Raw genomic sequence first — 25,329 nt, 5'->3', positions numbered from 1 at the left:
AAATGGAAGTTCATAGTGCACAGTCCCCAACCCCACTGCAGAAATGGCACTTTTTAACTGAAATAAATGCAAATATACATGACTAAATAGTGGCAGATAGTGTACGATTATTAGAACCAGTGAAATAAGCAGTGAATCAGAGCCAAATGCCTCGCACCTTGAAGGAGAGCATTCTGATGGTTCCACGAAGGCCAATATTTAAGCCCATTCCCTCACAGCCCAGCCCTTCCCCTTTGCTCCAGCTCTCAAAAAGACTTGATGACATAGGATCCTTTGGCTTAGGCTTCTCTTCATCTTTGCCATCTCCAGATTTTACTGGAGTAAGATTTGCCTGCAAAAGGAAACAAGAAAAAAGAAGTTAAAGATACAGCTCTTTTTTCAATGTTTTCCTATTATTCAAGTGCTTCTAAAACTGTGGTACCTTCAAGATGGCTTTACATAACACATAAGAATACAGTAGGTAACTAAAGGAATAAATCCTTTCAACAGAAACATGCACTTCACCTCCTGCAAACTTTTCTAAAATATGCCTTTCAGTTTCTCCTTTATTCAAGTCAGAAAGAGCAACTGAAAACGTGCTCACATGTACTACATCAGAGGTTGATAAACAGGAGGAATAAAGAGATCACGAAGAGGCTGAAACTGACATTTCTGCAGTGCACAAAAGGCTGTACAAACTATCTCATGCGATGCAAATGTTTTCTTTTTGAGACACCATTCTTACAGTACAAACCTACTGTACACCTATGGAACAAATGACAAATGTCACTGGGAAGCTTGTGCTATGTAAAAATGACTTTTATTTTTGAAAAACAATTGGGAATTCTGGAAGAATGTGATTTTTCTCACAATCAAAAGTTCACAAAGGAATCCACGTCTCGAGAAGTAATCCTACTGACCACAGATCTTGAACTGATTGGCAGCATACTTACAAAATACTTCTTCCCACACAACACACTCTCCATAGCACACTCTCCATAGCATTTAACTATCACCTCCTATTCTCTCTCTCTTCACACACACCCTTTTCCTGACAAGTTTCTCTGCTGTCTCTTAATTACACACACACACACACACACACACACACACACACACACACACATCCAGCTCTGAATCTGCATGAAACTTATTCCATCTCTAAATGACCAACAAGCTCACAACAGACACAATGATTGAGAAAACCTCTAAGTGAAACCCTGGGAATGTTGTAAGGCAGGAGCTTACTGTTGACTGGAGACCGAAGAAAAGTTTTATGCAGATTGAGTGTTGGATCTTTGGTTTGCTTTGTAAGTGTTCAGTGCACTTGGTTTGAGTTGTTTACACATGGTCTGCTATGAAAATGCTGAAACAAAATCTTGCAAAATAAAACTGAGGTGTTAACGTCCAAAGATCAAAATGCTGAAGACCATAATTAAAATAAATCTCAAATATCAAGTGTCCATAATAATGCAGACACAAAACGAGTGCTACCATGGGTCCTGCAGGGGGGGCAAAGTCCAAGAAATAAATATTGTAGCCTTCACTATTTTGGCCTTTAGATTTTCAAGTTTTTGTGTTTCAATATTTTCACAGAAATCCACGCAAATACACACACACGCACACACACACACACACACACACACACACACACACACACACACACACACACACACACACACACACACACACACACACACACACTTCCATGTGAAGCAATTACTCTTCAACCCCACCACCTCCAGCCTGACAACCTCAAAGAAAGATTAGTTGTGTAAAATCTTGCCACAAAGTACAGTTGTGTACACTTACCATAAATGTAGATGCTCGAGTGTATTCACTGTTGCAGTCATTACATTTGGGTAATTTGCTGGCAGGTTGCCCTCAGTCGGCATGAATTCCAAAGTCTTGGGTCCTGCGTCAGTGGCTGTCTCCACTTCCATGACGTCAGGTCGTCAGGGGTATAAAACAAGCAGCCAATGCCATTTTCTTTAGTTTTTCTTGCCCCAGATGTCAGATGCCCCCAAAAAGGTAGCAAATATATATCTATACACACACACACACGTGTATATATATATATATATATATATATATATATATATATATATATATATATATATATACACACACACACACACACACACACACACAAACTATATATACATGCATCAATACAAATTTTACCTTCATCTACAAGCAAATACACCACACAGGTTGTAGAAGATAGAGAAGGAAAGATAAACTCCAGAATGACAGGGGGATGGCGGGCCAGTAACCTGGACTGCAACAGTGAATACACTCGAACATCTACATTTATGGTAAGTGTACACAACTGTACTATGTTCTTCGTGTTTCACTGTTGCAGTCATTGCATTTGGGTAGAATCCCAAAGCTATGGATGGCAGGTTGGAGCTAAACAGCATTAGGTGCGGCTATAAGGCCCTGCAGAACTGCAGTGGTAAAGCCTGCCCTGGACTTAGTGTAGAGAGGCAAATGATAATGCTTTGTAAAGGTGTGAACAGAACTCAAAGTAGCAGCCTCTAGAATTGTCTTTGGTTGGTCCTCCTCTGAGAAAGGCTGCTGATGTAGCTGCAGCTCTGGTGGAATGAGACCTAATGCTCTTAGGCACAGGTTTGCCATGGTGTAAGTAGCAGAAACGAATGCAGTGGCTTATCCACTTTGAAATAGTCTGCTTTGAAATAGCCTTTCATTCTGATCCTGCAGCATATGTCACTAGTAATCACTCACTTTTTCTTAGAGCTTTAGTCCTGCTCAAGTAGAATCTTAGCTGTCTGTTTTCGTCCAAGGAATGCAGAACTCTCTCCCCCTTGTTCTGCGGATTTGGATACAAGGTTGAGAGATGAATAGTTTGGTTAAGAGCCACACTGGAAACCACCTTAGGCATAAATGAAGGATTGGTCCTCAGAGACAACCTGTCTGGGTAAAATATGATAAAAGGCTCGACAGCCATGAGGGCCTGTAGCTCTGAGACTCTTCTTGCTGAAGTAATTGCTAGGAGCAGAGCTGTTTTGCATGATAAGAACTTTATATCCGCAGTAGCAGCTGGTTCAAATGGAGGCAGGGTGAGCTTTTCCAACACATAATTGAGGTCCCATGCAGGTATTGGTGATCATCTGGGAGGCCTTAAATTTTTGGCTCCTCTAAGATACTGCTTTTGTAAAGGATGAGAAAAGATTGGTGGCTCTGTATTGTAATGAGCTGAAATGGCAGAGGCATGGATTTTTACTGATGAGAAAGATAGGCCTTTGTCAAGCATCTCAGTCAAGTATTGTAATATCTGAGGAATATTAGGTTCTGCTGTATCAGTTCCTTGTGCTTGATTCCAAGCACAGAATCTCTTCCATTTATCAGCATAAGATTTTCTAGTACTAGGCCTTCTGGCTTCCAAAATGACATCCATCACAGCTTTACTGAGAGATGTTGTTTGCATAACTACATGATCAGCCATGCTGCCAGGTTCAGTGTTTGGAGTTGATTGTGCAGGATCTGATTGTTTTGCTGGGACAGTAGTTGATGTCGTTGAGGTAAGGTCCAAGCTGGGTATTGAGACAGCTTCCTTAGGATTGGGTACCAGTATTGGCGGGGCCAGTCCGGGGCAATAAGTATCATCTTTGCCTCTTCTTCCCAGGGTCCTTCTAAAAGTCAGACAAGAGAAACCAGAGGAGGAAAGGCGTAAACTAATAGGTTTTTCCAACTGAAGGATAGGGCGTCCACTTTCCATGCTTGTCTGTGATAAGTCCTTGTGCAGAATCTTTTCAATTGATAATTTTGAGGAGAGGCAAACAGATCTATGTCCGGGCTTCCCCATTTCTTTGTTGTCATGCTGAAGACTTGTGGATCTAGTTTCTACTTGTGAGGGTCCATAAGGTTTCTGCTTAAATCATCTGCCAGGGTATTTTGTTTTCCTGGCAGGAATTGAGCTTGAAGATGTATTTGGTAAGTCAAAGCTGTGTCCCACAGTGCCACGGCTAATCTGCAAAGGGGGTATGAGTGCGTGCCCCCCTGCTTGTTTATATACCACATAACTGTGGTGTTGTCCGTCTTTATCAGTAGTTGTCCTGGATGAAGCAAGTCCTTGAAGGCTGTCAGGGCATTGTGGACAGCTAGCATCTCTTTCTGGTTGATATGCAGATGCAATTGTTTTGGGGTCCATATGCCCTGAATGCATCTTCCTTCCAGGTGGGCCCCCCATGCATAATCTAATGCATCTGCTGTTAAGGTTTGGCTGGCAGAGGGTAGAATGAAGGCCTGTCCCATGTTTTGGTGACATGCCTTTGCCCACCATAGAAACTCCTGTTGTAGGCAGGGAATGAGAGGAATCATTGTTTCCAGACTGTGACGGTGTTGACTCCATAATCGTTTCAGGTACCATTGAAGTTTCCTCATATGCAGTCTTGCATATGGAATCAGTAGGATGCAGGATGCCATGAAGCCCAAAGCCTGCAGAGTTTGTCTTGCAGATAACTGGGTTTTTGTTGCCATCAGTTTGAAGTAAGTAGTCAGTTGCCTTTGTTTGTCTGGCGTGAGGAAAGCCATCTGGGCAGTTGTATTCAAGCTTGCACCCAGGAATGTTATCTTTTGAGAGGGTACCAGTTGTGATTTCTTTTCGTTTATTGTGTACCCTAGGCATGTTAGAAGCCTTTTCACAAACGCCAGGTGTTGAAGAAGAATGTCCTTGTTCTCTGCTTGAATGAGACAGTCGTCCAAGTAAGGATATATTTGTATACTTCTTTGTCTGCAAAAAGCAATTACTGGTGCCAGGCACTTTTTAAAGACCCCAGTTGCAGTAGTTAAGCCAAAGGGCAGTGCAGAGAATTGGTAATGCATTAAGCCAGCCTTGAAACGGAGGTATCTTCTCCACAATTCCCTTATTGAGACATGCAGGTATGCCTCTTTTAGGTCTAATGTCACCAGCCAAGCATTCTTGCCCAGCATGGGCAGAAGCTGCTGCAAAGTCAGCATTTTAAATTTTGGAATGTCCACTCTGGGTACCAAGAACAGTCGAGTAAAAACCTTGTCCTTTTTCCTGTTCTGGTACTGGCTGAATAGCCCCCATATCCACGAGGGACGTAACCTGTTTCTGTGCCTCTGCCCAGATTGTTTGGCAGATCCAGCCAACCGTTTGCCATTGGCAGAGTATGGAAATGGAATCTGCATCCCTGTGATTTAGCACCTACTTGTCCTGGGTTATTAACTGCCAATTTTGAGCAAAAAGTGCTAATTTTCCCCCTAAGGGTGCTGCCAAAAGGTAAGTGCTTGGTGAAGGCAGAGGGACTGTTTTCTGTAGGGTTGTGCTTTATCTCCTCCAGATTTGGAGGTAGAAGCACCCCATTGCTTTGACCTGCAAGAATCTTGTGCCTGGTATCTGGAACCCTTAGGGCATCTGGATTTGCTCCTTTGAGCTCTGTCGGACACAGGAAAGGACCATTTTTTTTGTAGGCCAGTGTCTACTGAATCTTGGTGGCTGCACTTGTAAGAAGTCTTGCAGTTTGCAAAGACTTAGCTTTGTCTTCCATTTTCTTTAAAACCTCTTCTGCCTTAATACCAAACAGAGTATCATGCTGTAAAGGTGCATCAAGTAATTTAGCTTTAACATGATCAGGCAAATTTTGCTCTTTTAGCCAGGCATGCCTCCTAATCACAGATCCAGTAACTGCGGCCCCGCAGGAGGCCTCTAAGGAATCAAAACCACATTTCAAAGTATGCTTTCCAACTTGTTCAGCTGCATGCAATAATTTCTGCACATTCAGAAATCAACATCATTTTCTGTTTCAGCAATCCCATAACATGTTGTTGATACTTGTGCATATGAAATTGGCAGTTTAAGGCCCTAATTGCCAAGGTTGCAGATATATAAACCTTCTTTCCCCATCTATCCAGTGCCCTTGAATCTCTGTCAGAGGGGGTAGGATTTTTTGCTGCTGAGGCCTTAAATCCCTTTGGACCCTGTGAGATAGTTTCAGGGTCAGCAGCAGAGTTTCTAAATAAAAATTTGTGTGAGTCAGGGGACTCTGTAATATCTGTCAGGCTTGATGGGAGCCAGAGGTCAGGAGTCAAGCTTGACTCCGAAAACAAATCATCCACAATGTCTAAAACAGGGGGTATTGGCTAAAGGCCTGTGCTGAGGGAGAAGAAGGAAATTCCTGAGCCTCTTTTTTGATTCTGAGAAATCTTGACTCTCCCAGTGAAAATGCTCCCTCAAAGTACACAAGGTTTCTCCAAATGAATAATCCTCAGGAGGTGATGCAGATGGGATAGACTCCTCTGCATCAGAATCCTCATAGGGAGGTACAGATAATTCCTGATCAGAAGAAATAGAAACCTGATCTGAAGATTCATAATCAGTGTCTTGCCTAGGCCTCTTATCAGGAGGGGGTTGGGAACCCCTGATCAAGGTAACAAGGTCTTCAGCCATTTTGATAATCTGTTTTTTAGGCATAGCGGCCTGTGCACGTGGCTCATGCATCTTTTTTTAGCTTTAGATGTTGCTTTTGTCTTTGGTTTTGCAGCTGTCGTCAGTTTTATATAAAAATGTTGAGGCCTGAATACACCCTCAGAAGCCGGTACTTGCTCAGCGGCTCCGGACCCATCCGAGGGAGATACATCCGTGGGTCCAATACTTTGAGTATCTCGTGGCGTGACTGACTACACATGGGTCTCGATAGGAGCCTGCAACTCAAAAGTAGCGGGTATCAGGGGCAGCAAAAGCACCTCAATGAGTACCAGCGAACCGGCGACTGGCTTAGGAGAAGCTTTTTTGTTGGTTTTGGACCTCAACTGTCTGTCTCTGTCCTTTTCTTTGCGTTTTTTGTGTACTCCTGTAGTCTGATTGCTATCCGACGACATTTCTGGGTAGTTAAATCTGTTTCCAAAATATTTTGAGGCACAAATATACAGATGCTTTAGTGCGTTGGTTAAATCTAGCACAAAACTGGCAGCCAGGTACGTTGTGATCAGGGCCAAGGCAAGGAATACAGTATAAACGGAAATCCTTATGAGGTATTTGCTTCCCACAAGTAATACAATTATTAACTTTTTCTGACATCGGTATGGAGCAAGAAAAAAGTTTCCCCAACGGGGTACTTAGCTTTAGTGAAGACTTCGGTTCTGAAACTCGAACTCGAATATTTCAGGAGTCGGCCGACCGGCACTTGCGAAATGCTTCTGCTTCGGGCATCACGCGGCAAGAAAGACTAAAGAAAATGGCGTTGGCTGCTTGTTTTATACCCCTGACAACCTGACGTCATGGAAGAGGAGACAGCTACCGACACAGGACCCAAGACTTTGGAATTCAGGCCGACTGAGGGCAACCTGCCAGCAGATTACCCAAATGTAATGACTGCAACAGTGAAACACGAAGAACATCCATAGATGTCCTTCTCTTCCATGTTGCAGTATTCTCACTGTGGGAGCCTCTATCTCAGGCAACCTGAATGTCCAGCTTCTATGCAAAAGCTTAAGCCTGGTTGCTACTAGGTGCGTGGGACGTCACATGCAGGGCCATAAACCATGCGCCTTAAATGTGACATCTGCATGCACAGACCTCAGAACCGACTGCTCAGTCGGACAACAGCCTAAGGAGAAAGGAAAGATGTGTAAAATGTTACCATAACCATAGAAGTCCTTCTCTTCCATCTTGCAGTATTCTACATGTGGGTTTACCCTTCTTCCTTTCATGTATGTCCTGCCAGTTTTTCTGTCCCTCAAGGTACACTGGACTGGGGAATGAAGTACTCTCTCACTATCCCCTGTGGACTGTGGGGAAAAGGTGGGCAGGTGTATGGCCTGGTTCAAAGATAGATCACTCACTACCTTGGGCATGAAGGATGGGTTAGCTCTGAGAGTAACCCTATCAAGATGAGGACTAGAAAAGGTGGTGTAGCCATCAGAGCTTGTAGCTCTGAAACCCTCCTGGCTGAGGTCACAGAAACCAATAAAACAGTTTTCCATGTGTAAACTTTAGGGAGATTTTGTCTGCTGGCTCAAAAGAAGCTAGGGTGATTTTTTCTAGTACATAGTTAAGATCCCAGGGATGAGGGGGTGGTTTCCTGGGAGGTCTCAGGTGAAGTATCCTTTTGAGGAAGAGTTTGGTAGGAAGTCTGGATGGGACACCAAATAGAAAACCTTTTCCACTTTGAGAGATACGATTTTCTTGTGTTAGGTTTCTTGGCCTCCTGCAGGACATTGAGCACATCCTCGTTGTACAGGTGTCTAAAGAGAATTAGAATCCTATCAACCGCAGACTGAGGTGCAGAGATTGCCACTGTGGGTGTATCTGTGTTCCCTTGTGCTGTGTGAGGAGGTCCACTGGGGGGGTGGTAACTTGTGGTTATTGCCCTTGGACAAATGAAGGAGAGGGGGAAACCAGTGTCATCTTGGCCAGTAGGGAGTCACCAGCAAGATGTTTGATGTGTCCTGGTGAATTTTCAGCAGCACATTTTGAATCAAAGGGAAGGGGGGAAGCATACAGAAATTACCTCTTGCAAGAAATTGAGAAGGCATCTGATGTCAGTGACAAAAAACAAAAGAGAATGGTGGTTGAAAATGCAGAAATAGGCAACTAATCACAACATCACTGCAAATCTGGATGAATGGTTCAAAAGACAATAAAGACTCCCTTTGAAATAAAAAACAGTTTAATTCTCACTTAAAATAAGGAATTAGCGTTTTTTGAGATACTGCCCGTATTCCCCTATGGTAAAAGGGGTGATAACAAAGAATTGGAATATATTAAGGAGTGACACTGAACTTTATAAATTCCTCGGAAATAGTCCAACTTTTGTATATAAATCTGGTAGGAATATTAAGGCTAATTTAGAGGACAGTAAGAATAAAGGAGATAAGGGGACTAAGAAGTGTAGATGATGTAATCAGTGTGAATACATTTATCCCAAAAGAGAAATACAGCTAGAAAATATGAATCAGACTAGTACAAAGGGTGTAGTTTATTTGGCTATGTGCTCTACCTACCCGGCATTTTATGTTGGGAAAACTGACAGGTGCCTAAAAAACAGAATTTACGAGCATTATTATGAAATTAGGAAACAAAAAGTACAGTTGTGTACCTACCATAAATGTAGATGTTCGAGTGTATTCACTGTTGCAGTCATTACACTTGGGTTATCCTGCTGGCAGGCTACCCTCAGTCGGCCTGAATTCCAAAGTCCTGGTCCGGAGTCGGTTGCTGTCGCCTCTTCCCTGACGTCAGTGCGCCAGGGGTATATAAGATGCAGCTGACGCCATTTTCTTCAGTTTTTCTTGCCCCAGATGTCAGGTGCCCCCAAGAAGGTAGGCAATAACTATATTGCTTATAAAAACATACAGTGAAATAAACACAATACCTTCATCTACAAGCAAATACACCACATAGGTTGTATAGGATAGAGAAGTATAGATAAGTCCCAGCAAAGAAAGGGGGATGGAGGGTGGGTAACCTGGACTGCAACAGTGAATACACTTGAACATCTACATTTATGGTAGGTACACAACTGTACTATGTTCATCATGTTTCACTGTTGCAGTCATTACACTTGGGGTGAATCCCAAAGCTGAGGTAGGACGGCTGGGTCTAAATAGGATTAGGAGTGGCTATGAGGCACTGCAGAACTGTAGTGGCAAAGCCTGCTCTGAATTTAGAGTAAAAAGGTAAATGCTAATGCTTGGTAAAAGTGTGCACTGAACTCCAAGTTGCACCCTCAAAATTTCCTTGGTTGGTACTCCTCTGAGAAAGGCTGCTGAAGTGGCTGCTGCCCTGGTAGAATGTGGCCTAATATTCTTAGGCACGGACTTGCCATGCTGTGCATAGCAGAAACGAATGCAGTGTCCTATCCATTTTGAAATAGCCTGCTTTGAGATAGCCTTTCCTTGTGATCCTGCAGCATATGCTACAAACAGTTGCTCAGTTTTTCTGAAAGCTTTTGTTTTGTCCATGTAGAAGCGTAGCTGCCTGTGTATGTCCAAAGAGTGCAGAAGTTTCTCCCCTTTATTCTGGGGATTTGGATAAAATGTTGGCAAATGAATGGTTTGGTTAAGAGCCACAATGGACACTACCTTTGGCATAAATGTTGGGTTTGTCCTTAGAGAAACCCTGTCCAGATGAAAAATGATAAAAGGTTCCACTGCCATTAATGCCTGTAACTCTGAGACTCTTCTTGCTGAAGTTATTGCTAGGAGCAGAGCAGTTTTCCATGATAAGAATTTTATGTCAGCTGTGCTGGCTGGCTCAAAAGGAGGGGCTCAAAAGGAGGTAGTGTGAGCTTTTCTAAGACAAAGTTGAGGTGCCATGTAGATATCGGTGCTCTCCTTGGGGGTCTTATGTTTTTTGCCCCTCTGAGGTACTGTTTTAGCAGTGGATGAGAGAAAATAGGAGGTTCCGTATCATAATGAGCTGAAATGGCAGAGGCATGGATCTTAATTGATGAGAAGGATAGGCCTTTGTCCAGCATCTCAGTTAGGTATTGTAAAATCTGAGGAATATTTGGAACAAGTGGTTCAAGACCTTGTGCCTGGTTCCAAACACAGAATCGCTTCCATTTTCTGCATAAGATTTCCTGGTGCTGGGCCTCCTGGCTTCCAAAATGACATCCATAACAGCTTTAGAGAGAGGTGTGTTCCGAGTGGCTATATTATCCGCCATGCAGCCAGATTTAAAGTCCAGGCTGGGCCTTGAGACAAGTTCATTAGGATTGGGTACCAGTGCTGGCGTGGCCAGTCTGGGGCAATCAGAATCATTTTTGGCTTCTCTTGTCTGACTTTTAGGAGCACCTTGGGAAGGAGAGGCAGTGCTGGAAAGGTATAAACTGCTATGGTTTTCCAGCTGAAAGATAGAGCATCCACTTTCCATGCTTGTGAGTGATAAGTCCTTGTGCAGAATCTCTGTAGTTGGTAGTTGTGAGGGGAGGCAAAGAGATCTAAGTCTGGGCATCCCCATGTCCTTGTTATCATGCTGAAGACCTGTGGATTTAGTTTCCACTCATATGGGTCCATGAGGTTTCTGCTTAGTTCATCTGCCAGAGTATTTGTCTTTCCTGGCAGGAATTGTGCCTGCAGATCTACTTGATAGGTCAGTGCTGTGTTCCACAAAGTCATGGCTTGCCTGCAGAAAGGGTAGGAATGTGTGCCCCCTTGCTTGTTTATGTACCACATAACTGTAGTGCTGTCCGTCTTTAGTAGAAGTTGTCCTGGATGTAGCAGATCCTTGAAGGCTGTCAGGGCATTCTGTTCAGCTAGCATCTCTTTTTGATTGATGTGAAGATGCATTTGGTCCGTGGGCCACATGCCCTGAATACATTTTCCTGCCATGTGTGACCCCCAGGCATAATCCGATGCATCTGTTGTTATTGTCTGCCTGGCTGTGGGTAAAGTGAAAGGCTGTCACTTGTTGTGGTGACAGGCCAGTGCTCACCATCAAAACTCCTGTTGCAGGCAGGGAATAATAGTTACTATTGTTTCCAGGCTGTGGCAATGTTGAGTCCAAACACTTTTTAGGTACCACTGTAGCTTCCTCATATGCATTCTTGCATATGGAATTAGCAGAATGCAAAATGCCATGTAGCCCAAAGCCTGCAGAATTTTTCTTGCAGGTAGCTGGGTCTTTGTTGCCATCATTTGAAAGTAATGAGTCAGTTGCCTTTGCTTGTCTGGCGTGAGATAAGCCATCTGGGCAGTTGTATTTAAGCTTGCACCCAGGAATATTATATCTTGACAAGGCACTGGTTTTGATTTCCTTTAGTTTACTGTGTAGCCTAGGCAAATTAGTAATTCTTTTACAAATGCCAGATGCTTTAGTAGAATGTCCTTGCTCTCTGCTTGAATAAAGCAGTCGTCCAAGTAGGAATATATTTGAATTCCTTTTTGTCTGCAAAATGCAATTACTGGTGCCAGGCATTTTGTGAAGACCCTGGGCGAAGTAGATAAGCCAAACGGTAGTGCAGAGAATTGGGAATGCATTGAGCCAGCTATGAATCTGAGGTATCTTCTGCAAGACTGTCTGATTGGGACATGCAGGTATGCCTCTGAGGTCCAAAGTAACTAGCCAAGCCTTCTTGCCCAGCATGAGTAGAAGTTGCTGCAGTGTCAACATTTTGAATTTTGTAACATCCAGGAAAGTATTTAGATTTGACAGGTCCAGTACTGGTCTCCAGGCTTTGTCCTTTCTGGGTACCAAAAAAAGTCTTGAGTAAACTCCTTGTCCCTGTTCTTGCTGTGGTACTTTTTGAATTGCTCACATGTCCATGAGAGCAGAAATTTGTTTTTGTGCCTCTGCCCATTGGTTTTGTGGCAGGTCTGGCATACCTTTTGACCTTGGTAGGGTGTGAAAGTGGAACCTGTAACCCTGAGAAACAATATTCAGTACCCATTTGTCCTGGGTGATCATGTGGCAATTTTGTGAGAAAAGTGCTAGTTTTCCCCCTAAGGGTGCTGTCAAAAGGTTGGGTGCTTGGCTTTGGTAGAGGGAAGTCATTGGGACTGTTTCCTATAAGGCTGTGATTTGTCTTCTCCGCCTTTGGGGGCTGAAGCACCCCATTGTTTAGGTCCGTATGAGCCTTGTGGCTGAGCTCTGCCTCTTGGGCGTCTGTATCGGACTCTTCGTGGTCTGTCTGACACTGGAAAGGGCCAATTTTTCGAAGGCTAGTTCCTGCTAAATCTAGGTGGCTGAACCTGTAAGAAATCCTTTACTGTCTGCATTGATTTTGCTTTATCCTCCATTTTCTTTAACACCTCCTCAGCCTTAACACCAAACAAAGTATCATGCTGTAATGGAGCATCCAATAATTTTGCTTTAACATGATCAGGTAAACTCTGTTCTTTTAACCAAGCATGCCTTCGAATGACAGAGCCTCTAACTGCGGCTCTGCAAGAAGCCTCTAATGAATCAAAACCACATTGCAGAGTATGCTTTCCCACTTGTTCAGCTGCATGCAATAAATCCTGCATTTCCTTATTGTCAGGACATTCTGAGCTTGTAAGCATTTTCTGTTTCAGCAAAGACATTAGGTACTGTTGATATTTAAGTATGTGAAACTGGCAGTTTAAAGCTCTTGCAGCTAAAGTAGCAGAAGTGTAAACTTTTTTCCCCCCATCTATCCAGCAGAATCCCTATTAGAGGGAACAGGGTTTTTTGCAGTGGAAGCCTTGAGACCCTGAGAAATTGTTTCTGGGTCAGAAGCAGGGTTTTTATAAAGAAAGTTATGAGAGTCTGGGACCCTGTAGTACCTATCTGGATTGACTGGTGCAGGGGGTAATGAATCAGGAGACAAACTGGATTCAGAAAAAAACATCATCAACAATATCTAGTACAGGGGGAATGGCAAGGGGCCTGTGCTGAGGCAGTAAAAGAAAATCTCTGAACCTTTTCTTGGATTCTGAATAATCCTGGCTCTCCCAATGGAAATGCTCCCTCATGGTGTGCAGAGTTTCCCCAAAAGAGTAATCCTCAGGAGGAGAGGCTGAAGGGATAGATTCTTCAGCATCAGAGTCCTCATAGGGAGGAAGAGAATATCCCTGTTCTGAAGAGGAATCAGAGGAAATAGAAACCTGGTCAGAGGAGTCAGTCAGTGTCTTGCCTAGGCCTTTTATCAGGAGGGGGATGGGAACCCATGATCAGAGTAATTAGGTCCTCGGCCATTTAAAGCATCTGTTTCTTTGGCATGGATGACTGTCCAGGAGAATGCTGTACTTGTTTCTCTGTCTTTAAAGGTGTTTTAGACTTTGCCTTGGCTGCTGAAGTAGACTTGATAGTAAGCTGTGAAAGTCTGAAAACACCCTCAGAAGCCGATGCCTGCTCAGCAGCTCCGGACCCATCTGAGGGAATAGTCTCCATAGGCCCAATACCTTGAGTTTCCAGAGGCCTAGTTGTCTCCACGTGGGAGTCGGAGGCGGCCTGTGGCTCTGAGGTAGCGGGTGTCAGGGGCTGCGAAAGCGCCTCACTGGCCTAGAAGAGGCTTCGTCGTCAGTTTTGGACCTTGGATGCCTGTCCTTTTCTTTGTCTTTGCGTTTTTATGAATTCTGGTCGTCGGTTGTTCCGACGGCATTATGTAGTTAAAGCTTCGGCCAAAGTAATGTAAAGCAAAATCAAACCGACGCTTAATAGTGCGTTGGTTGAATCGAGCATAAAACCGACAACTAGCAATGTCGTGGTCAGGGCCTAGGCAAGGAATACAGTAAGAGTGAAAATCTTTATGAGGTATTTGCTTCCCACAAGAAATACAATTGTTAACTTTTACTGACATCGGTCTGGAGCAAGAAAAAGTTTCCCCAACGGGTTACTTAGCTTTATTGAAGACTTTGGTTCTGAAATTCGATTTCGAAAATCTCAGGGGTCGGCCGACCGGCACTTGCGAACTGCTTTTGCTACGGGCACCGCACGGCAACAAAGACTGAAGAAAATAGCGTCAGCTGCATCTTATATACCCCTGGCGCACTGACGTCAGGGAAGAGGCGACAGCAACCGACGCCGGACAAGCACTTTGGAATTCAGGCTGACTGAGGGTAGCCTGCCAGCAGGATAACCCAAGTGTGATGACTGCAACAGTGAAACACGATGAACATCAGGAATAATGCTTTGTACAGGCACATGGAAGGTAACAACACCTGTAATATATTCAGATTTGCCATTTTGGAAAGAGTACATATTAACCCGAGGGTGGCAATTGTAAGTTATTATTAGAAGAAAAATAAGGTTTTGGCAGCTAAAACTAAATGCTTGCAACCCCCCAGGACTTAATGATTGTATTGCATTAAAGCCAGTATTAGAAGCTAGGACATGTAGTGTTTCTCTTGCAAGTAATTCTTCACAATTTATTTCTATGTTCACCTTATTTATTTAATTTTTTTTGCATTATTCCACTTCAAGTACCTTATAGTTTTGGCAAGGGAAGTTTATATTGTTGTAATTTGTTTTTCTATTTACTATTTGATTTTACCTTTTGTCTCGTGAAGTGTTTTTAGAGGAGTATGATGTAATTTCCTGGTTTTAGAATTTATAAAAGGAAGTTGTTCATCTTGTTTTAATTGAATCTGAAGAAGTCATGTTAAACAGGATGAAAGCGCTAATTCCTTTTTTAAGTGAGAATTAAACTTTTTTTTTTTTATTTCAAAGGGAGTCTTTATTGTCTTTTGAACCATTTAGCCAGATTTGCAGATTGACACTGTGATCTGTTGCTAGTGCCTTGGGGGTCTGGTGTCCTGGTGCAGAATCCAGGAAGTTGCCTGTTGATGGAGGAAGCAAACAGGTCTATTTGAGGTGTACCCCACTGGTGGACCAGATCCGGGAAGACATCTGTGAAGCATCCATTCTTGGTTGTTTGAGATGGTCCTGCTGAAATAATCTGCCTGGGAGTTGCGAAGGGAGGGGGTGTAAACTGCCTTTAGGGTGTGAGGTGGCCAGTTCAAGCAAGGGAGAAGGGGTACCTCTGAATTCCAGGGGATGGGAATGCTGGGTCCAGACTTACCAAAGATACCATTGTAGTTTCCTCATGTGCAGTCTTGCTAAAGGAAGCATGGGTATTAGTGGCTGCCATGTAATCCAGAAGTCTCTGGTACTGCCTTGCTGTGGACACGGAGCGGGTGGTCTGTCAAGGACACCACCTTGTCTGGTGGCAGGAAGGCCTTCACGAGGTCTGTGTGAATCCTACACCCCAGGAAAACAATGTCCTGTGTGGGCTCCAGGTGAGACTTTGGGAAATTTATTTGAAATCCTAGAGACTGCAAGAGAGACAGAAGAACCGGAGTGTGAAGAAGGGTCTTCTGATTGTCTGTCTGAATTAGCAGGTTATCTAGGTAAGGGAATATCTGGATTCCCTTTGTCCTGCAACAAGCGATGACTGGAGCCAGACATTTTGTGAATATCCTGGGTGCAGTGGAAAGCCCAAAAGGGCAAAGCACAGAATTGAAAATGGGATGAGCCTGCCAAAAACCTGAGGTATTTCCTAAATGTGGGCTTTATTGGGATGTGCGGATAAGCATTCTTTATATCTAGGGTTGCCACAACCCTTGAGGCAGCAGCAGGGGGAAGAGGGTGGGGAGAGTGAGCATCCTGAAGGTAGACACCTTTAGGAAAGGGTTGAAATGAGAGAGATCTAGTATAGATCTCAAGGGTCCATCCATTCTGGGAACCAGAAAAAGTCTGAAGTAAAATCTTCTCTCTTTTGTTTCCAGAGGCACTGGTTCTATGGTGTCTTGAGTCAGCAGTGCTTGGAGTACCGGTTGCAGGAGGAATACCTAATTGGTAGGTGGCAGTGAAGTGCCAATCTTACTGTGGGGGGGGGGGTGAGCCAGGTCATAAAGTAACCGTTCTGGATGATGGAAAGAACCCATTTGTTTGAGGTAATGTGGGACCATACAGGGAAATGGTGAAAGAGATGGGCAAACAGGGGTAGTGAGGTTGGCAGGTAGTCAGACACTACCTGCCCTATCTTGAAAGGGAGGCCTCTGGCTGGTGGCTGAAGAAGTTCTAGCTGGAGGGGCCTGTTTTCCAGGAGGTCTCCTACGCCTGGAGGGAGCCATAGGGCGAGAAGGTTTTCTAATGAACTGGGTTTTGACAGGGTAGTTCCTATGCAACTTAGTGATGGGTGAAACTAGCAGGTGTTTGAGGTCCTGCATTTCTTTGCCTTTTTGCTGCAGAGACTTGTAGAGGTAAGGTACTTTGGTGCCAAACAAGGCAGAATGATCTAAAGGGGCATCAGTAAGCTTAGCCCTGAAGTCATCAGGGAGGGGCTGAAGATGTAGCTAAGAGTATATCCTTAAAGCAGAAGCTGATGCAGCTGACCTTGCTGAGGCTTCAGCTGCATCATAGCTGCACCTTGTGGAGTGTCTAGTCACCTGAGAGGTGAGTACTAGCAGGGAGGACAGAAAAGCTTTGGCTGCACAATCTGGGATATCAGCCAGTTCCTTAATGGCTTTGTCCAGCAGGGCTAAGGAGTACTTGGTCATGCGAGTCTGGTAGTTTGTGACCCTGAATGACAGGGTGGCCGAAGTATAGACTTTCTTCTCGAGCCATTCCATTGTCTTGCTGTCCTTGTCAGCTGGAAGAATGGTTGTAGTTGGGAGGAGTTTGGAAGCCCTATCAGTGGAAATGGAGATAGTGGCAGGGTCAGCTGGAGGGACCTTAAGGAGAAATTATTCTGATTCTGGGACCTTGTACAATCTGTCAGCCCTGCGTGGGGCTAGAGGTTGGGAGTCAGGGTTAAGGGAAGTTGAGTTACAAGCATCCAGAAAAGCCGGCAGAATAGGAGGGATAGCAGGAGGACTGGGAGAGTCCATCTCTATGAGGTCATAGAACCTCTTCTGCACCTGTCATGTCAGTGGATTCCCACTTAAAGTGTTCTTTCATTTTGCAGATTGTTTCCACAAAGGTTGAATCCTCAAATGGGGAGTCAGGCTCAATGGACTCTTCCTCTGGTGATCCATACCCAGGGGAGAGGAGATCTGTGAGGAATAGGAGAGGGAGTCCTCTGAGGAGGCAGAAAGTTCTTCATCTTCGTCCCTTCTTACAGTATCTGAAGTTAGAGGCCAAGGACTGCCATTGTAGGATGTAGGGTCATGAAGGCATTGAATAGGCTTTGGCTAAAAGCTTGCCAATCAGGTGTGTTTTCAGGCGGTGTAGAGAGATACTTGGTCTTTCGTTTCTTCTTAAGAGGCTTAGCTGGCTTCCAGATAGGAGAAGGGCCTCTAGTCAGATGAAGGGATGGGATCGTCTGAATCCAACGGGCCCAGAGAGCACTGGTTTGCCCCCCTCGACGTCTGAGGAGGATGATTGTAAAACTTCTACGTATGCGCCATCCACTCGGGATTGTGCAGCTTCCACGTAGGTACCAGCTTTATCCTGTCTGGCGGAAGCAAGTTCCTCACCAGGCCAATGTCGGACACAGGCTGAGGTATGGGCAGTAGAGGTGCAGCAGAAGGGCTTGGCCGCATGACTTTGGCCCTCTTCTTAGGCAGTTTTAATGGGCACAGAAGATGCGCCTTCTATCCCTAACACAAGTTGCTTTAACCGCTGGTTCTCTAGATAAAGGTTCAGAGCATGCAAACGGCGACATAAGGTCTTGGGGACGAACGCCTGACAAATAGGGCAGTTCTAGTTGTCATGTTCCTTACCCAAACAAAAAAGGCACTGATCATGGGTGTATTTGTGGGGAATCTGACAGCCACACTTGCACTTGCCCCTTTCAGATGACATGAACAGACTACAGACAAAAAGAAGGACTGAAAGGTTCCCCAACGGGGTACTTATCTGAATATTTCTAATCTAACATCAGCGAGTAGCAGAAACACCTGGAGTATGACTGACGGCTGAAAAGTCGTGAGGGCTAGTGCATGCAGATGTCACTTTTATGGCCCACATTCCTGCAGCCACATCAAATGCCCAACACACCTTGAGGGACTGAAAAACTTTGGAATACTGGCCAGACGTACATGAAAGGAAGAAGGGTAAACCCACATGCAGAATACTTCAACACTGGAATAGGACATCAAGAGTGATGCCATCCAGATAGGGTAAATGTGCCTGTGATGAAGGGGTATAGGAGGGAGGGAAGGAATACTGCAACACGGAAGACAAGGACATCTGTGGTTATGGTAAGATTTTACACAACTACTCCACATCCTTCTATTCTCATGTTGCAGTATTCTCAATGTGGGAGAGTACAGTACAGTTTTGTACCTACCATAAATGTAGATGTTTGAGTGTATACCCTGCTGCAGTCATCACACTTGGGTTATCCTGCCGTCAAGCGGTCCCGCAGTCGGCCCAAATTCCGAAGTCTTGGTCCGGCGTCGGTTGCTGTCGCTTCTTCCCTGACGTCAGAGCGCCAGGGGTATATCAGAGGCATCCAACGCCATTTTCTTCAGGTTTTCTTGCCCCAGATGTCAGGTGCCCCTAATAGGTAGGCAAAAAAAAAAATAAAAAAAATTATATATATATATATATATATATATATATATATATATATATATATATATATATATATATATATACACATACATATAGCTATATGAAAATAAAACAAAACCCTTAGGCACAAGCAAATACACCACAGAGGTAGTATAGGATAGAGTAGTAGAGATAAGTTCAGCTACTTCAGAGGGGATGGAGGGAGGGTAACCTGGGTATACACTCGAACATCTACATTTACAGTAGGTACAAAACTGTACTATGTTCATCGTGTTACCCTGCTGCAGTCATCACACTTGGGTAGAATCCCAAAGCTAAGGATGGGTGGTGGAGTCAAACAGGGTTAGAGGAGGCTAGAAGGCCCTGCAAAACTGCAGTGGCGAAGCCAGCTCTAGTCTTAGAGTAAAATGGTAAGTGGTAATGTTTGGTGAAGGTGTGTACTGAACTCCAAGTTGCAGCTTCCAGAATATCCTTGGTTGGCACCCCCCTGAGGTAGGCTGTAGATGTAGCTGCTGCCCTGGTAGAGTGGGGCCTTATGCTAGCAGGAACTGGTTTTCCATGGTGGGTGTAGCAAAAACGTATGCAATGTCCTATCCATTTGGAAATGGTCTGTTTTGAGATAGCCTTTCCTTGTGATGCTGTAGCATAAGATACAAAAAGCTGGTCAGATTTTCTGAAAACCTTAGTTTTATCCAAGTAGTAACGTAGCTGCCTGTGAACATCCAAGGAATGTAGGAGTCTTTCTCCTTTGTTCTATGGATTTGGAAAGAAGGTGGGTAAATGGATGGTTTGATTTAGAGCCACACTGGATACCACCTTAGGCATAAAGGAGGGGTTAGTTCATAGAGAAACTCTGTCTTGATGAAAAATGAGGAAAGGCTCTACTGCCATTAGTGCCTGAAGCTCTGAAACTCTTCTCGCTGAAGTAATTGCTAGCAGCAGGGCAGTCTTCCATGATATAAACTTTAAGTCAGCTGAGAAAGCTGGCTCAAAAGGAGGCAGCGTAAGTTTTTCCAGAACAAAGTTGAGGTTCCAAGTTGGTGTTGGTGCTCTCCTGGGAGGCCTAATGTTTTTGGCCCCTCTGAGAAACTGCCTTAGGAGTGGATGTGAAAATAAGGGAGGATCCATGTTGTAGAGAGCTGAAATAGCTGAGGCGTGGATTTTAATAGATGAGAAAAAAAGCCCCTTGTGTACCATCTCAGTTAAATATTGCAAAATCTGAGGTATGTCAGGCTGAAGGGTATTTTGGCCTTTAGCTTGGTTCCAGGCACAAAACCTTTTCCATTTGTCTGAGTAGGCTTTCCTGGTGCTGGGCCTCCTGGCCTCCAGAATAACATCCATAACAGCTTGTGAGAGAGGAGCTGGCTGGTTGCTTAGGTGATTTGCCATGCAGCCAAGTTTAAGGTTTTGAGTTGGCTGTGTAGAATCTGATTGTCTTGCTGTGTGAGCAGATGGGTAATTTGTGGTAGAATCCATGGTGGGCCCTGGGCCATATTCCTTAATAGTGGGTACCAGTGCTGGCGTGGCCAGTCTGGGGCAATGAGCAACTCTCCATCCTGACTTTCAGCAGCATCTTTGTGAGAAGGGGTAATGGAGGAAAGGCATATACTGTCAGCATTTTCCAACTGAATGAGAGTGCGTCCACTTTCCAAGCTTGATGGTGAAAAGTCCTTGTGCAAAATTTTGTTAGTTGATAGTTTTGGGGGCTGGCAAATAGGTCTATGTCTGGCAGCCCCCATTTTTGAGTTATCATTGCAAATACTTGTGGATCCAGTTTCCACTCGTGGGGATCCATGATGTTTCTCCTTAGGTCGTCTGCCAATGTGTTCTTTTTTCCTGGCAGGAATTGAGCTTGTAATTGAACTTGGTAAGCCAGTGCTGTGTTCCACAAGGTCATTGCTTGCCTGCATAGAGGGTAGGAGTGTGTACCCCCTTGCTTGTTTATGTACCACATTACTGTGGTGTTGTCTGTTCTTATGATAAGCTGTCCTGGATGTAAGAGGTCCTTGAAGGCTGTCAGAGCATTTTGTACAGCTAGCATTTCTTTTTGATTGATGTGCAGATTCCTTTGATCTGCAGTCCATATGCCTTGAATGCACCGTCCTGCCATGTGTGCCCCCCCAGGCATAGTTCGATGCATCTGTTGTCATAGTTTGCCTGACTGGGGGTAAGGTGAAAGGCTGACCCTTGTTGAGGTGACAATGCCTGTGACCACCATAGGAACTCCTGTTGAAGGCAGGGAATGAGAGGTATCATTGTTTCCAAGCTGTGGCTGTGTTGAGTCCATACGCATTTTAGGTACCATTGTAATTTCCTCATATGCAGTTTTGCAAACGGTATTAGTAGTATGCAAGATGCCATGAAGCCCAAGGCCTGCAGAATTTTTCTTGCAGGGAGTTGGGTCTTTGTTGCCATTGCTCTGAAGTATTGAGTTAATTGTAGTTGTTTGTCTGGCGTCAGATAAGCCATCTGGGCCGCTGTATTCAAGCTGGCACCCAGGAATGTCTTATTTTGTGAGGGCACTAGTTTTGATTTCTTTTCGTTTACTGTGTACCCTAGGCAACTTAGAAGATGTTTTACAAAAGCCAGGTGTTGTAAGAGAATGTCCTTGCTTTCTGCTTGGATGAGGCAGTCGTCGAGGTATGGGTATATTTGAATTCCTCTTTGTCTGCAGTATGCAATTACTGGTGCCAGGCATTTTGTGAAGACCCTGGGCGCAGTAGATAAGCCAAAGGGCAATGCAGAGAATTGGTAATGGGTTGAACCTGCAATGAAATGGAGGTATCTTCTGCAATTTTGTCTGATAGGGACATGCAGGTATGCCTCCTTGAGGTCCAACGTTACTAGCCAAGCTTTCTTGCCCAACATGGAAAGAAGCTGCTGTAGTGTTAGCATCTTGAATTTGGGTACTTGCAAGAAGGCGTTTAAAATTGGAAGGTCCAGAATGGGTCTCCAAGCATTGTCCTTTCTGGGGACTAGAAAGAGCCTTGAGTAAAATCCTTGGCCTTGCTCCTGTGTAGGTACCAGCTGAATGGCTCTCATGTCCATGAGAGCTGTAATTTGTTTTTGTGCCTCTGCCCATTGATTTTGTGGCAGGTTTGGCATTCCTTTTATCCTTGGCAAGGTGTGGAAATGGAATCTGTATCCTTGTGAGATAATGTCTAGGACCCATTTGTCCTTTGTGACGATGCGCCAGTTTTCTGCAAAAAGTGCTAATTTTCCTCCAAGAGAGTTTTGCTTGGCAGTTTGAGGTACAAGTCATTGTGCTTGCCTTCTAGTAGTTTGTGGCCTGTCTTCTCCTCCCTTCTGTGTCACAGTGCCCCATTGGCGGGGTTTGTAAGGGATTTGTGCTTGTCCTCTGCCCCTTGGGCACCTGTATTTACCCCTCTGTGGTCTGTCAGAAGCTGGAAAGGACCAATTTTTTGTTAACCAATTTCTGCTGAAGCGTGGGGGCTGTACTTGTAAGAAATCTTTGACCGTCTGCATAGATTTTGCCTTATCCTCCATTTTCTTTAAAACCTCCTCTGCTTTAACCCCAAATAAGACATCCTGCTGTAAGGGTGCATCTAGTAACTTTGCTTTAACATGATCAGGCAGATTGTTCCTTTAACCAAGCATGCCTACGTATAACAGACGCAGTAACAGCTGCTCTAGAGGAAGCTTCCAAGGCATCAAAACCGCATTGTAAAGTATGTTTTCCCACCTGTTCAGCTGCATGCAACAGATCCTGCATTTCCTTGAATTCAGACTGTTGAGGGTGCGTGTCCATCTTTTGTTTTACTTGAGACATTAGGAATTGCTGGTATTTAAGCATGTGAAATTGACAATTTAGTGCTCTCATAGCTAGAGTAGCTGAGGTGTAAACCCTCTTCCCCCACCTATCTAGTGCTCTGGAGTCCCTTTCAGAGGGTACAGGATTTTTAGCCATAGAAGCCTTAGCCCCCTTGGGACCCTGGGAGATTGTCTCTGGATCAGCAACAGGACTTTTGTATAGGAATTTGTGTGAGTCAGGCACTCTATTGTATCTATCTGGTTTGGCTGGAGCAGGAGGCAGAGAATCTGGATTTAGACTAGATTCTAAGAAAACATCATCCACAATGTCCAAAACTGGGGGGATAGCAAGGGGTCTGTGGCTGGGGGAGTAAAAGAAACTCTCGGAGCCTTTTCTTTGAGTCGGAGTAGTCCTGACCTTCCCAGTGGAAATGTTCCCTCATGGTATGTAAGGTTTCCCTAATGGAATAATCTTCAGGGGGAGAAGCTGAGGAAATGGAGTCTTCAGCATCAGAATTTTCATAAGGTGGAAAGGAGTAATCCTGTTCCTCAGAGGAGCCTGAGGAAACAGACACTTGATCAGAGGAGGCATAATCCTCCTCTTGTCTAGGCCTTTTGTCGGGGGGGGGGGGGTTGAAAATCCCTAATCAAAGAAATTAAATCTTCAGCCATTTTAAGCATCTGTTTCTTAGACATAGAGCCTTGACCTGGAGACTGGAGAGTAGTCTTTTTTGGTTTTAGAGGAGTCTTAATCTTAGCATAAGATTTTACGGTGAGAGTAGTCAGTCTGAAGACACCTTCAGAAACCGAAGGTGTTTCTACAGCACCGGCTTCTCCTACTGCAATGTCGTCAGTAGGGCCTAAAGAAAATGGCTGTGTCGGCCTAGAACACTGTTGGAGAGGCCGAAGCGGTCTGGGGATCCAATTCAGCAGTAGCCAAGGACTGCGTAGGCACCTCACTGAAAACCGGAGAACTGGCGACCGGCCCAGCCAAGGCCTCAGAGTCTGGCTTGGATCTAGGCTGCCTTTCTTTATCTTTGCGGTTTTTATGGACGCCGGTAGTCATTTGCTCTGACGGCATAGTGTAATTAAATTTCCTACTGAAGTAGTGTCGTGCGAAATCAAAGCGTCGCTTAATAGTTCGCTTACTGAACCTAGCACAAAACCGACAACCAGTGACGTCGTGGTCTGGGCCTAGGCAAGGTATACAAAAAGAATGAAAGTCCTTATGAGGTATTTGCTTCCCACAAGAAATGCAATTGTTAACTTTTTCTGACATCGGACTGAGGCAAGAAGAGGTTCCCCAATGGGGTACTTAGCTTTGAAGACTTCGGACGGAAACTCGATTCGAAAATCTCAGGTGTCAGCCAACCGGCACTTGCGAACTGCTTCTGCTTCCGGCACCGCGCGGCAAGAAAGACTGAAGAAAATGGCATCGGATGCCTCTGATATACCCCTGGCGCTCTGACGTTAGGGAAGAAGCGACAGCAACTGACGCTTGACCAAGACTTTGGAATTCGGACCGACTGCGGGACCGCCTGACAGCAGGATAACCCAAGTGTGATGACTGCAGCAGGGTAACATGATGAACACCACAGCTCAAGATGAGGAAAGGATGGAGGAAGAAGTGGCAGTCTCCAAAGGACCTTGCAAATCCTGCCCTGGCTCTGGAGATGTTGTCCAATTTATAATGTTTGGTAAAGGTATGCACAAAGGACCATGTGGCTAGCTCTACTATGGTTGCTGTGTCCAGGCTTTTCAGGAAGGCTCCTGAAGAGGCCACTGCTCTAGTAGAATGTGGTTTAACATTGTTGGGTACCTCTTTGCCAAGAAAAGAGTAACAGAAGGTAACAGTTTTTCATATCCAAGAAGATGCTGTCTGTTTGGATACAGCTTTTACCAGGGCGCTGGGGTGGAATGATACAAAAAGCTGACTGGAACTTCTAATGCTTTTGGTCTTGTCCAGATAAACTCTTAATTGCCTGTGGACATTAAGGCAGTGGAGCACTCTCTCTCTGTCATTTTGAGGTGACAGGAAAAAGGTGGGTAGATGGATGGACTGATTGAGGGACAGCTCATTAACCACCTTAGGCATGAAGGTGGGATTGGTGCGAAGGGTTACCCTGTCTTTGTGGAAGATAGTGTAGGGTGGGGATGTCATGAGAGCTTGCAGCTCAGAGACTCTCCTAGCCAAAGTACCGGCTACTAATGGAACAGTCTTCCAGGTACACACCTGCAGAGAGGCAGAGCTTGCTGGTTCAAACGGAGCAATGGTGAGTTTCTCCAGTACATAGTTTTCTATCTGGAAAGGGCTGAATGGGGGTGGGTTGTGAAGAGGCTGTCCTGGGGGAAGGAGCCTTTCCAGAACCTCTCCCATGTCTAGAGGAGGATGGGGCTGGAGGCCTCCTAACAAAGGTGGGCTTAGCTGGGTATCTGGTCTTGGGTTGGGGTGAGGGAGGACTCTGTCAGGTTGAGAGTGAACCCCAAGCTCTGAAATAGGAGCACAGTGAATTTTAAGTGGGACCTGAGAGTACTCTTCTCTTCTTCTAGAATGAGGTCATCCGGGTAAGGGTAAATTTGTATGCCTTTTGTTCTGCATTACGCTACTGCTGGGGCTAGACACTTTGTAAAGACCCTTGCAGCAGAAGATAAATCAAAGAGCAAGGCAG

At 44.7% G+C, this 25,329-nt stretch overlaps 1 protein-coding gene across 1 annotated transcript in view; it reads right to left on the bottom strand.

Moving 5' to 3' along the window:
- Positions 1-25,329, bottom strand: part of SETD1B (SET domain containing 1B, histone lysine methyltransferase) — a 1,665,584-nt gene that overhangs the window by 945,219 nt on the left and 695,036 nt on the right. The window contains exon 11 of the mRNA XM_044068611.1: positions 158-331. Within this exon, the coding sequence (XP_043924546.1) occupies positions 158-331 (174 nt within the window). The remainder of the gene's footprint in view (positions 1-157; positions 332-25,329) is intronic.

The sequence above is a fragment of the Protopterus annectens genome, chromosome 4.part0 (genome assembly GCF_019279795.1).
Source record: "Protopterus annectens isolate FY-2018-M chromosome 4.part0, PAN1.0, whole genome shotgun sequence".
Classification (NCBI taxonomy): domain Eukaryota; kingdom Metazoa; phylum Chordata; order Ceratodontiformes; family Protopteridae; genus Protopterus; species Protopterus annectens.
This window is presented reverse-complemented; position numbering and strand designations above follow the sequence as displayed.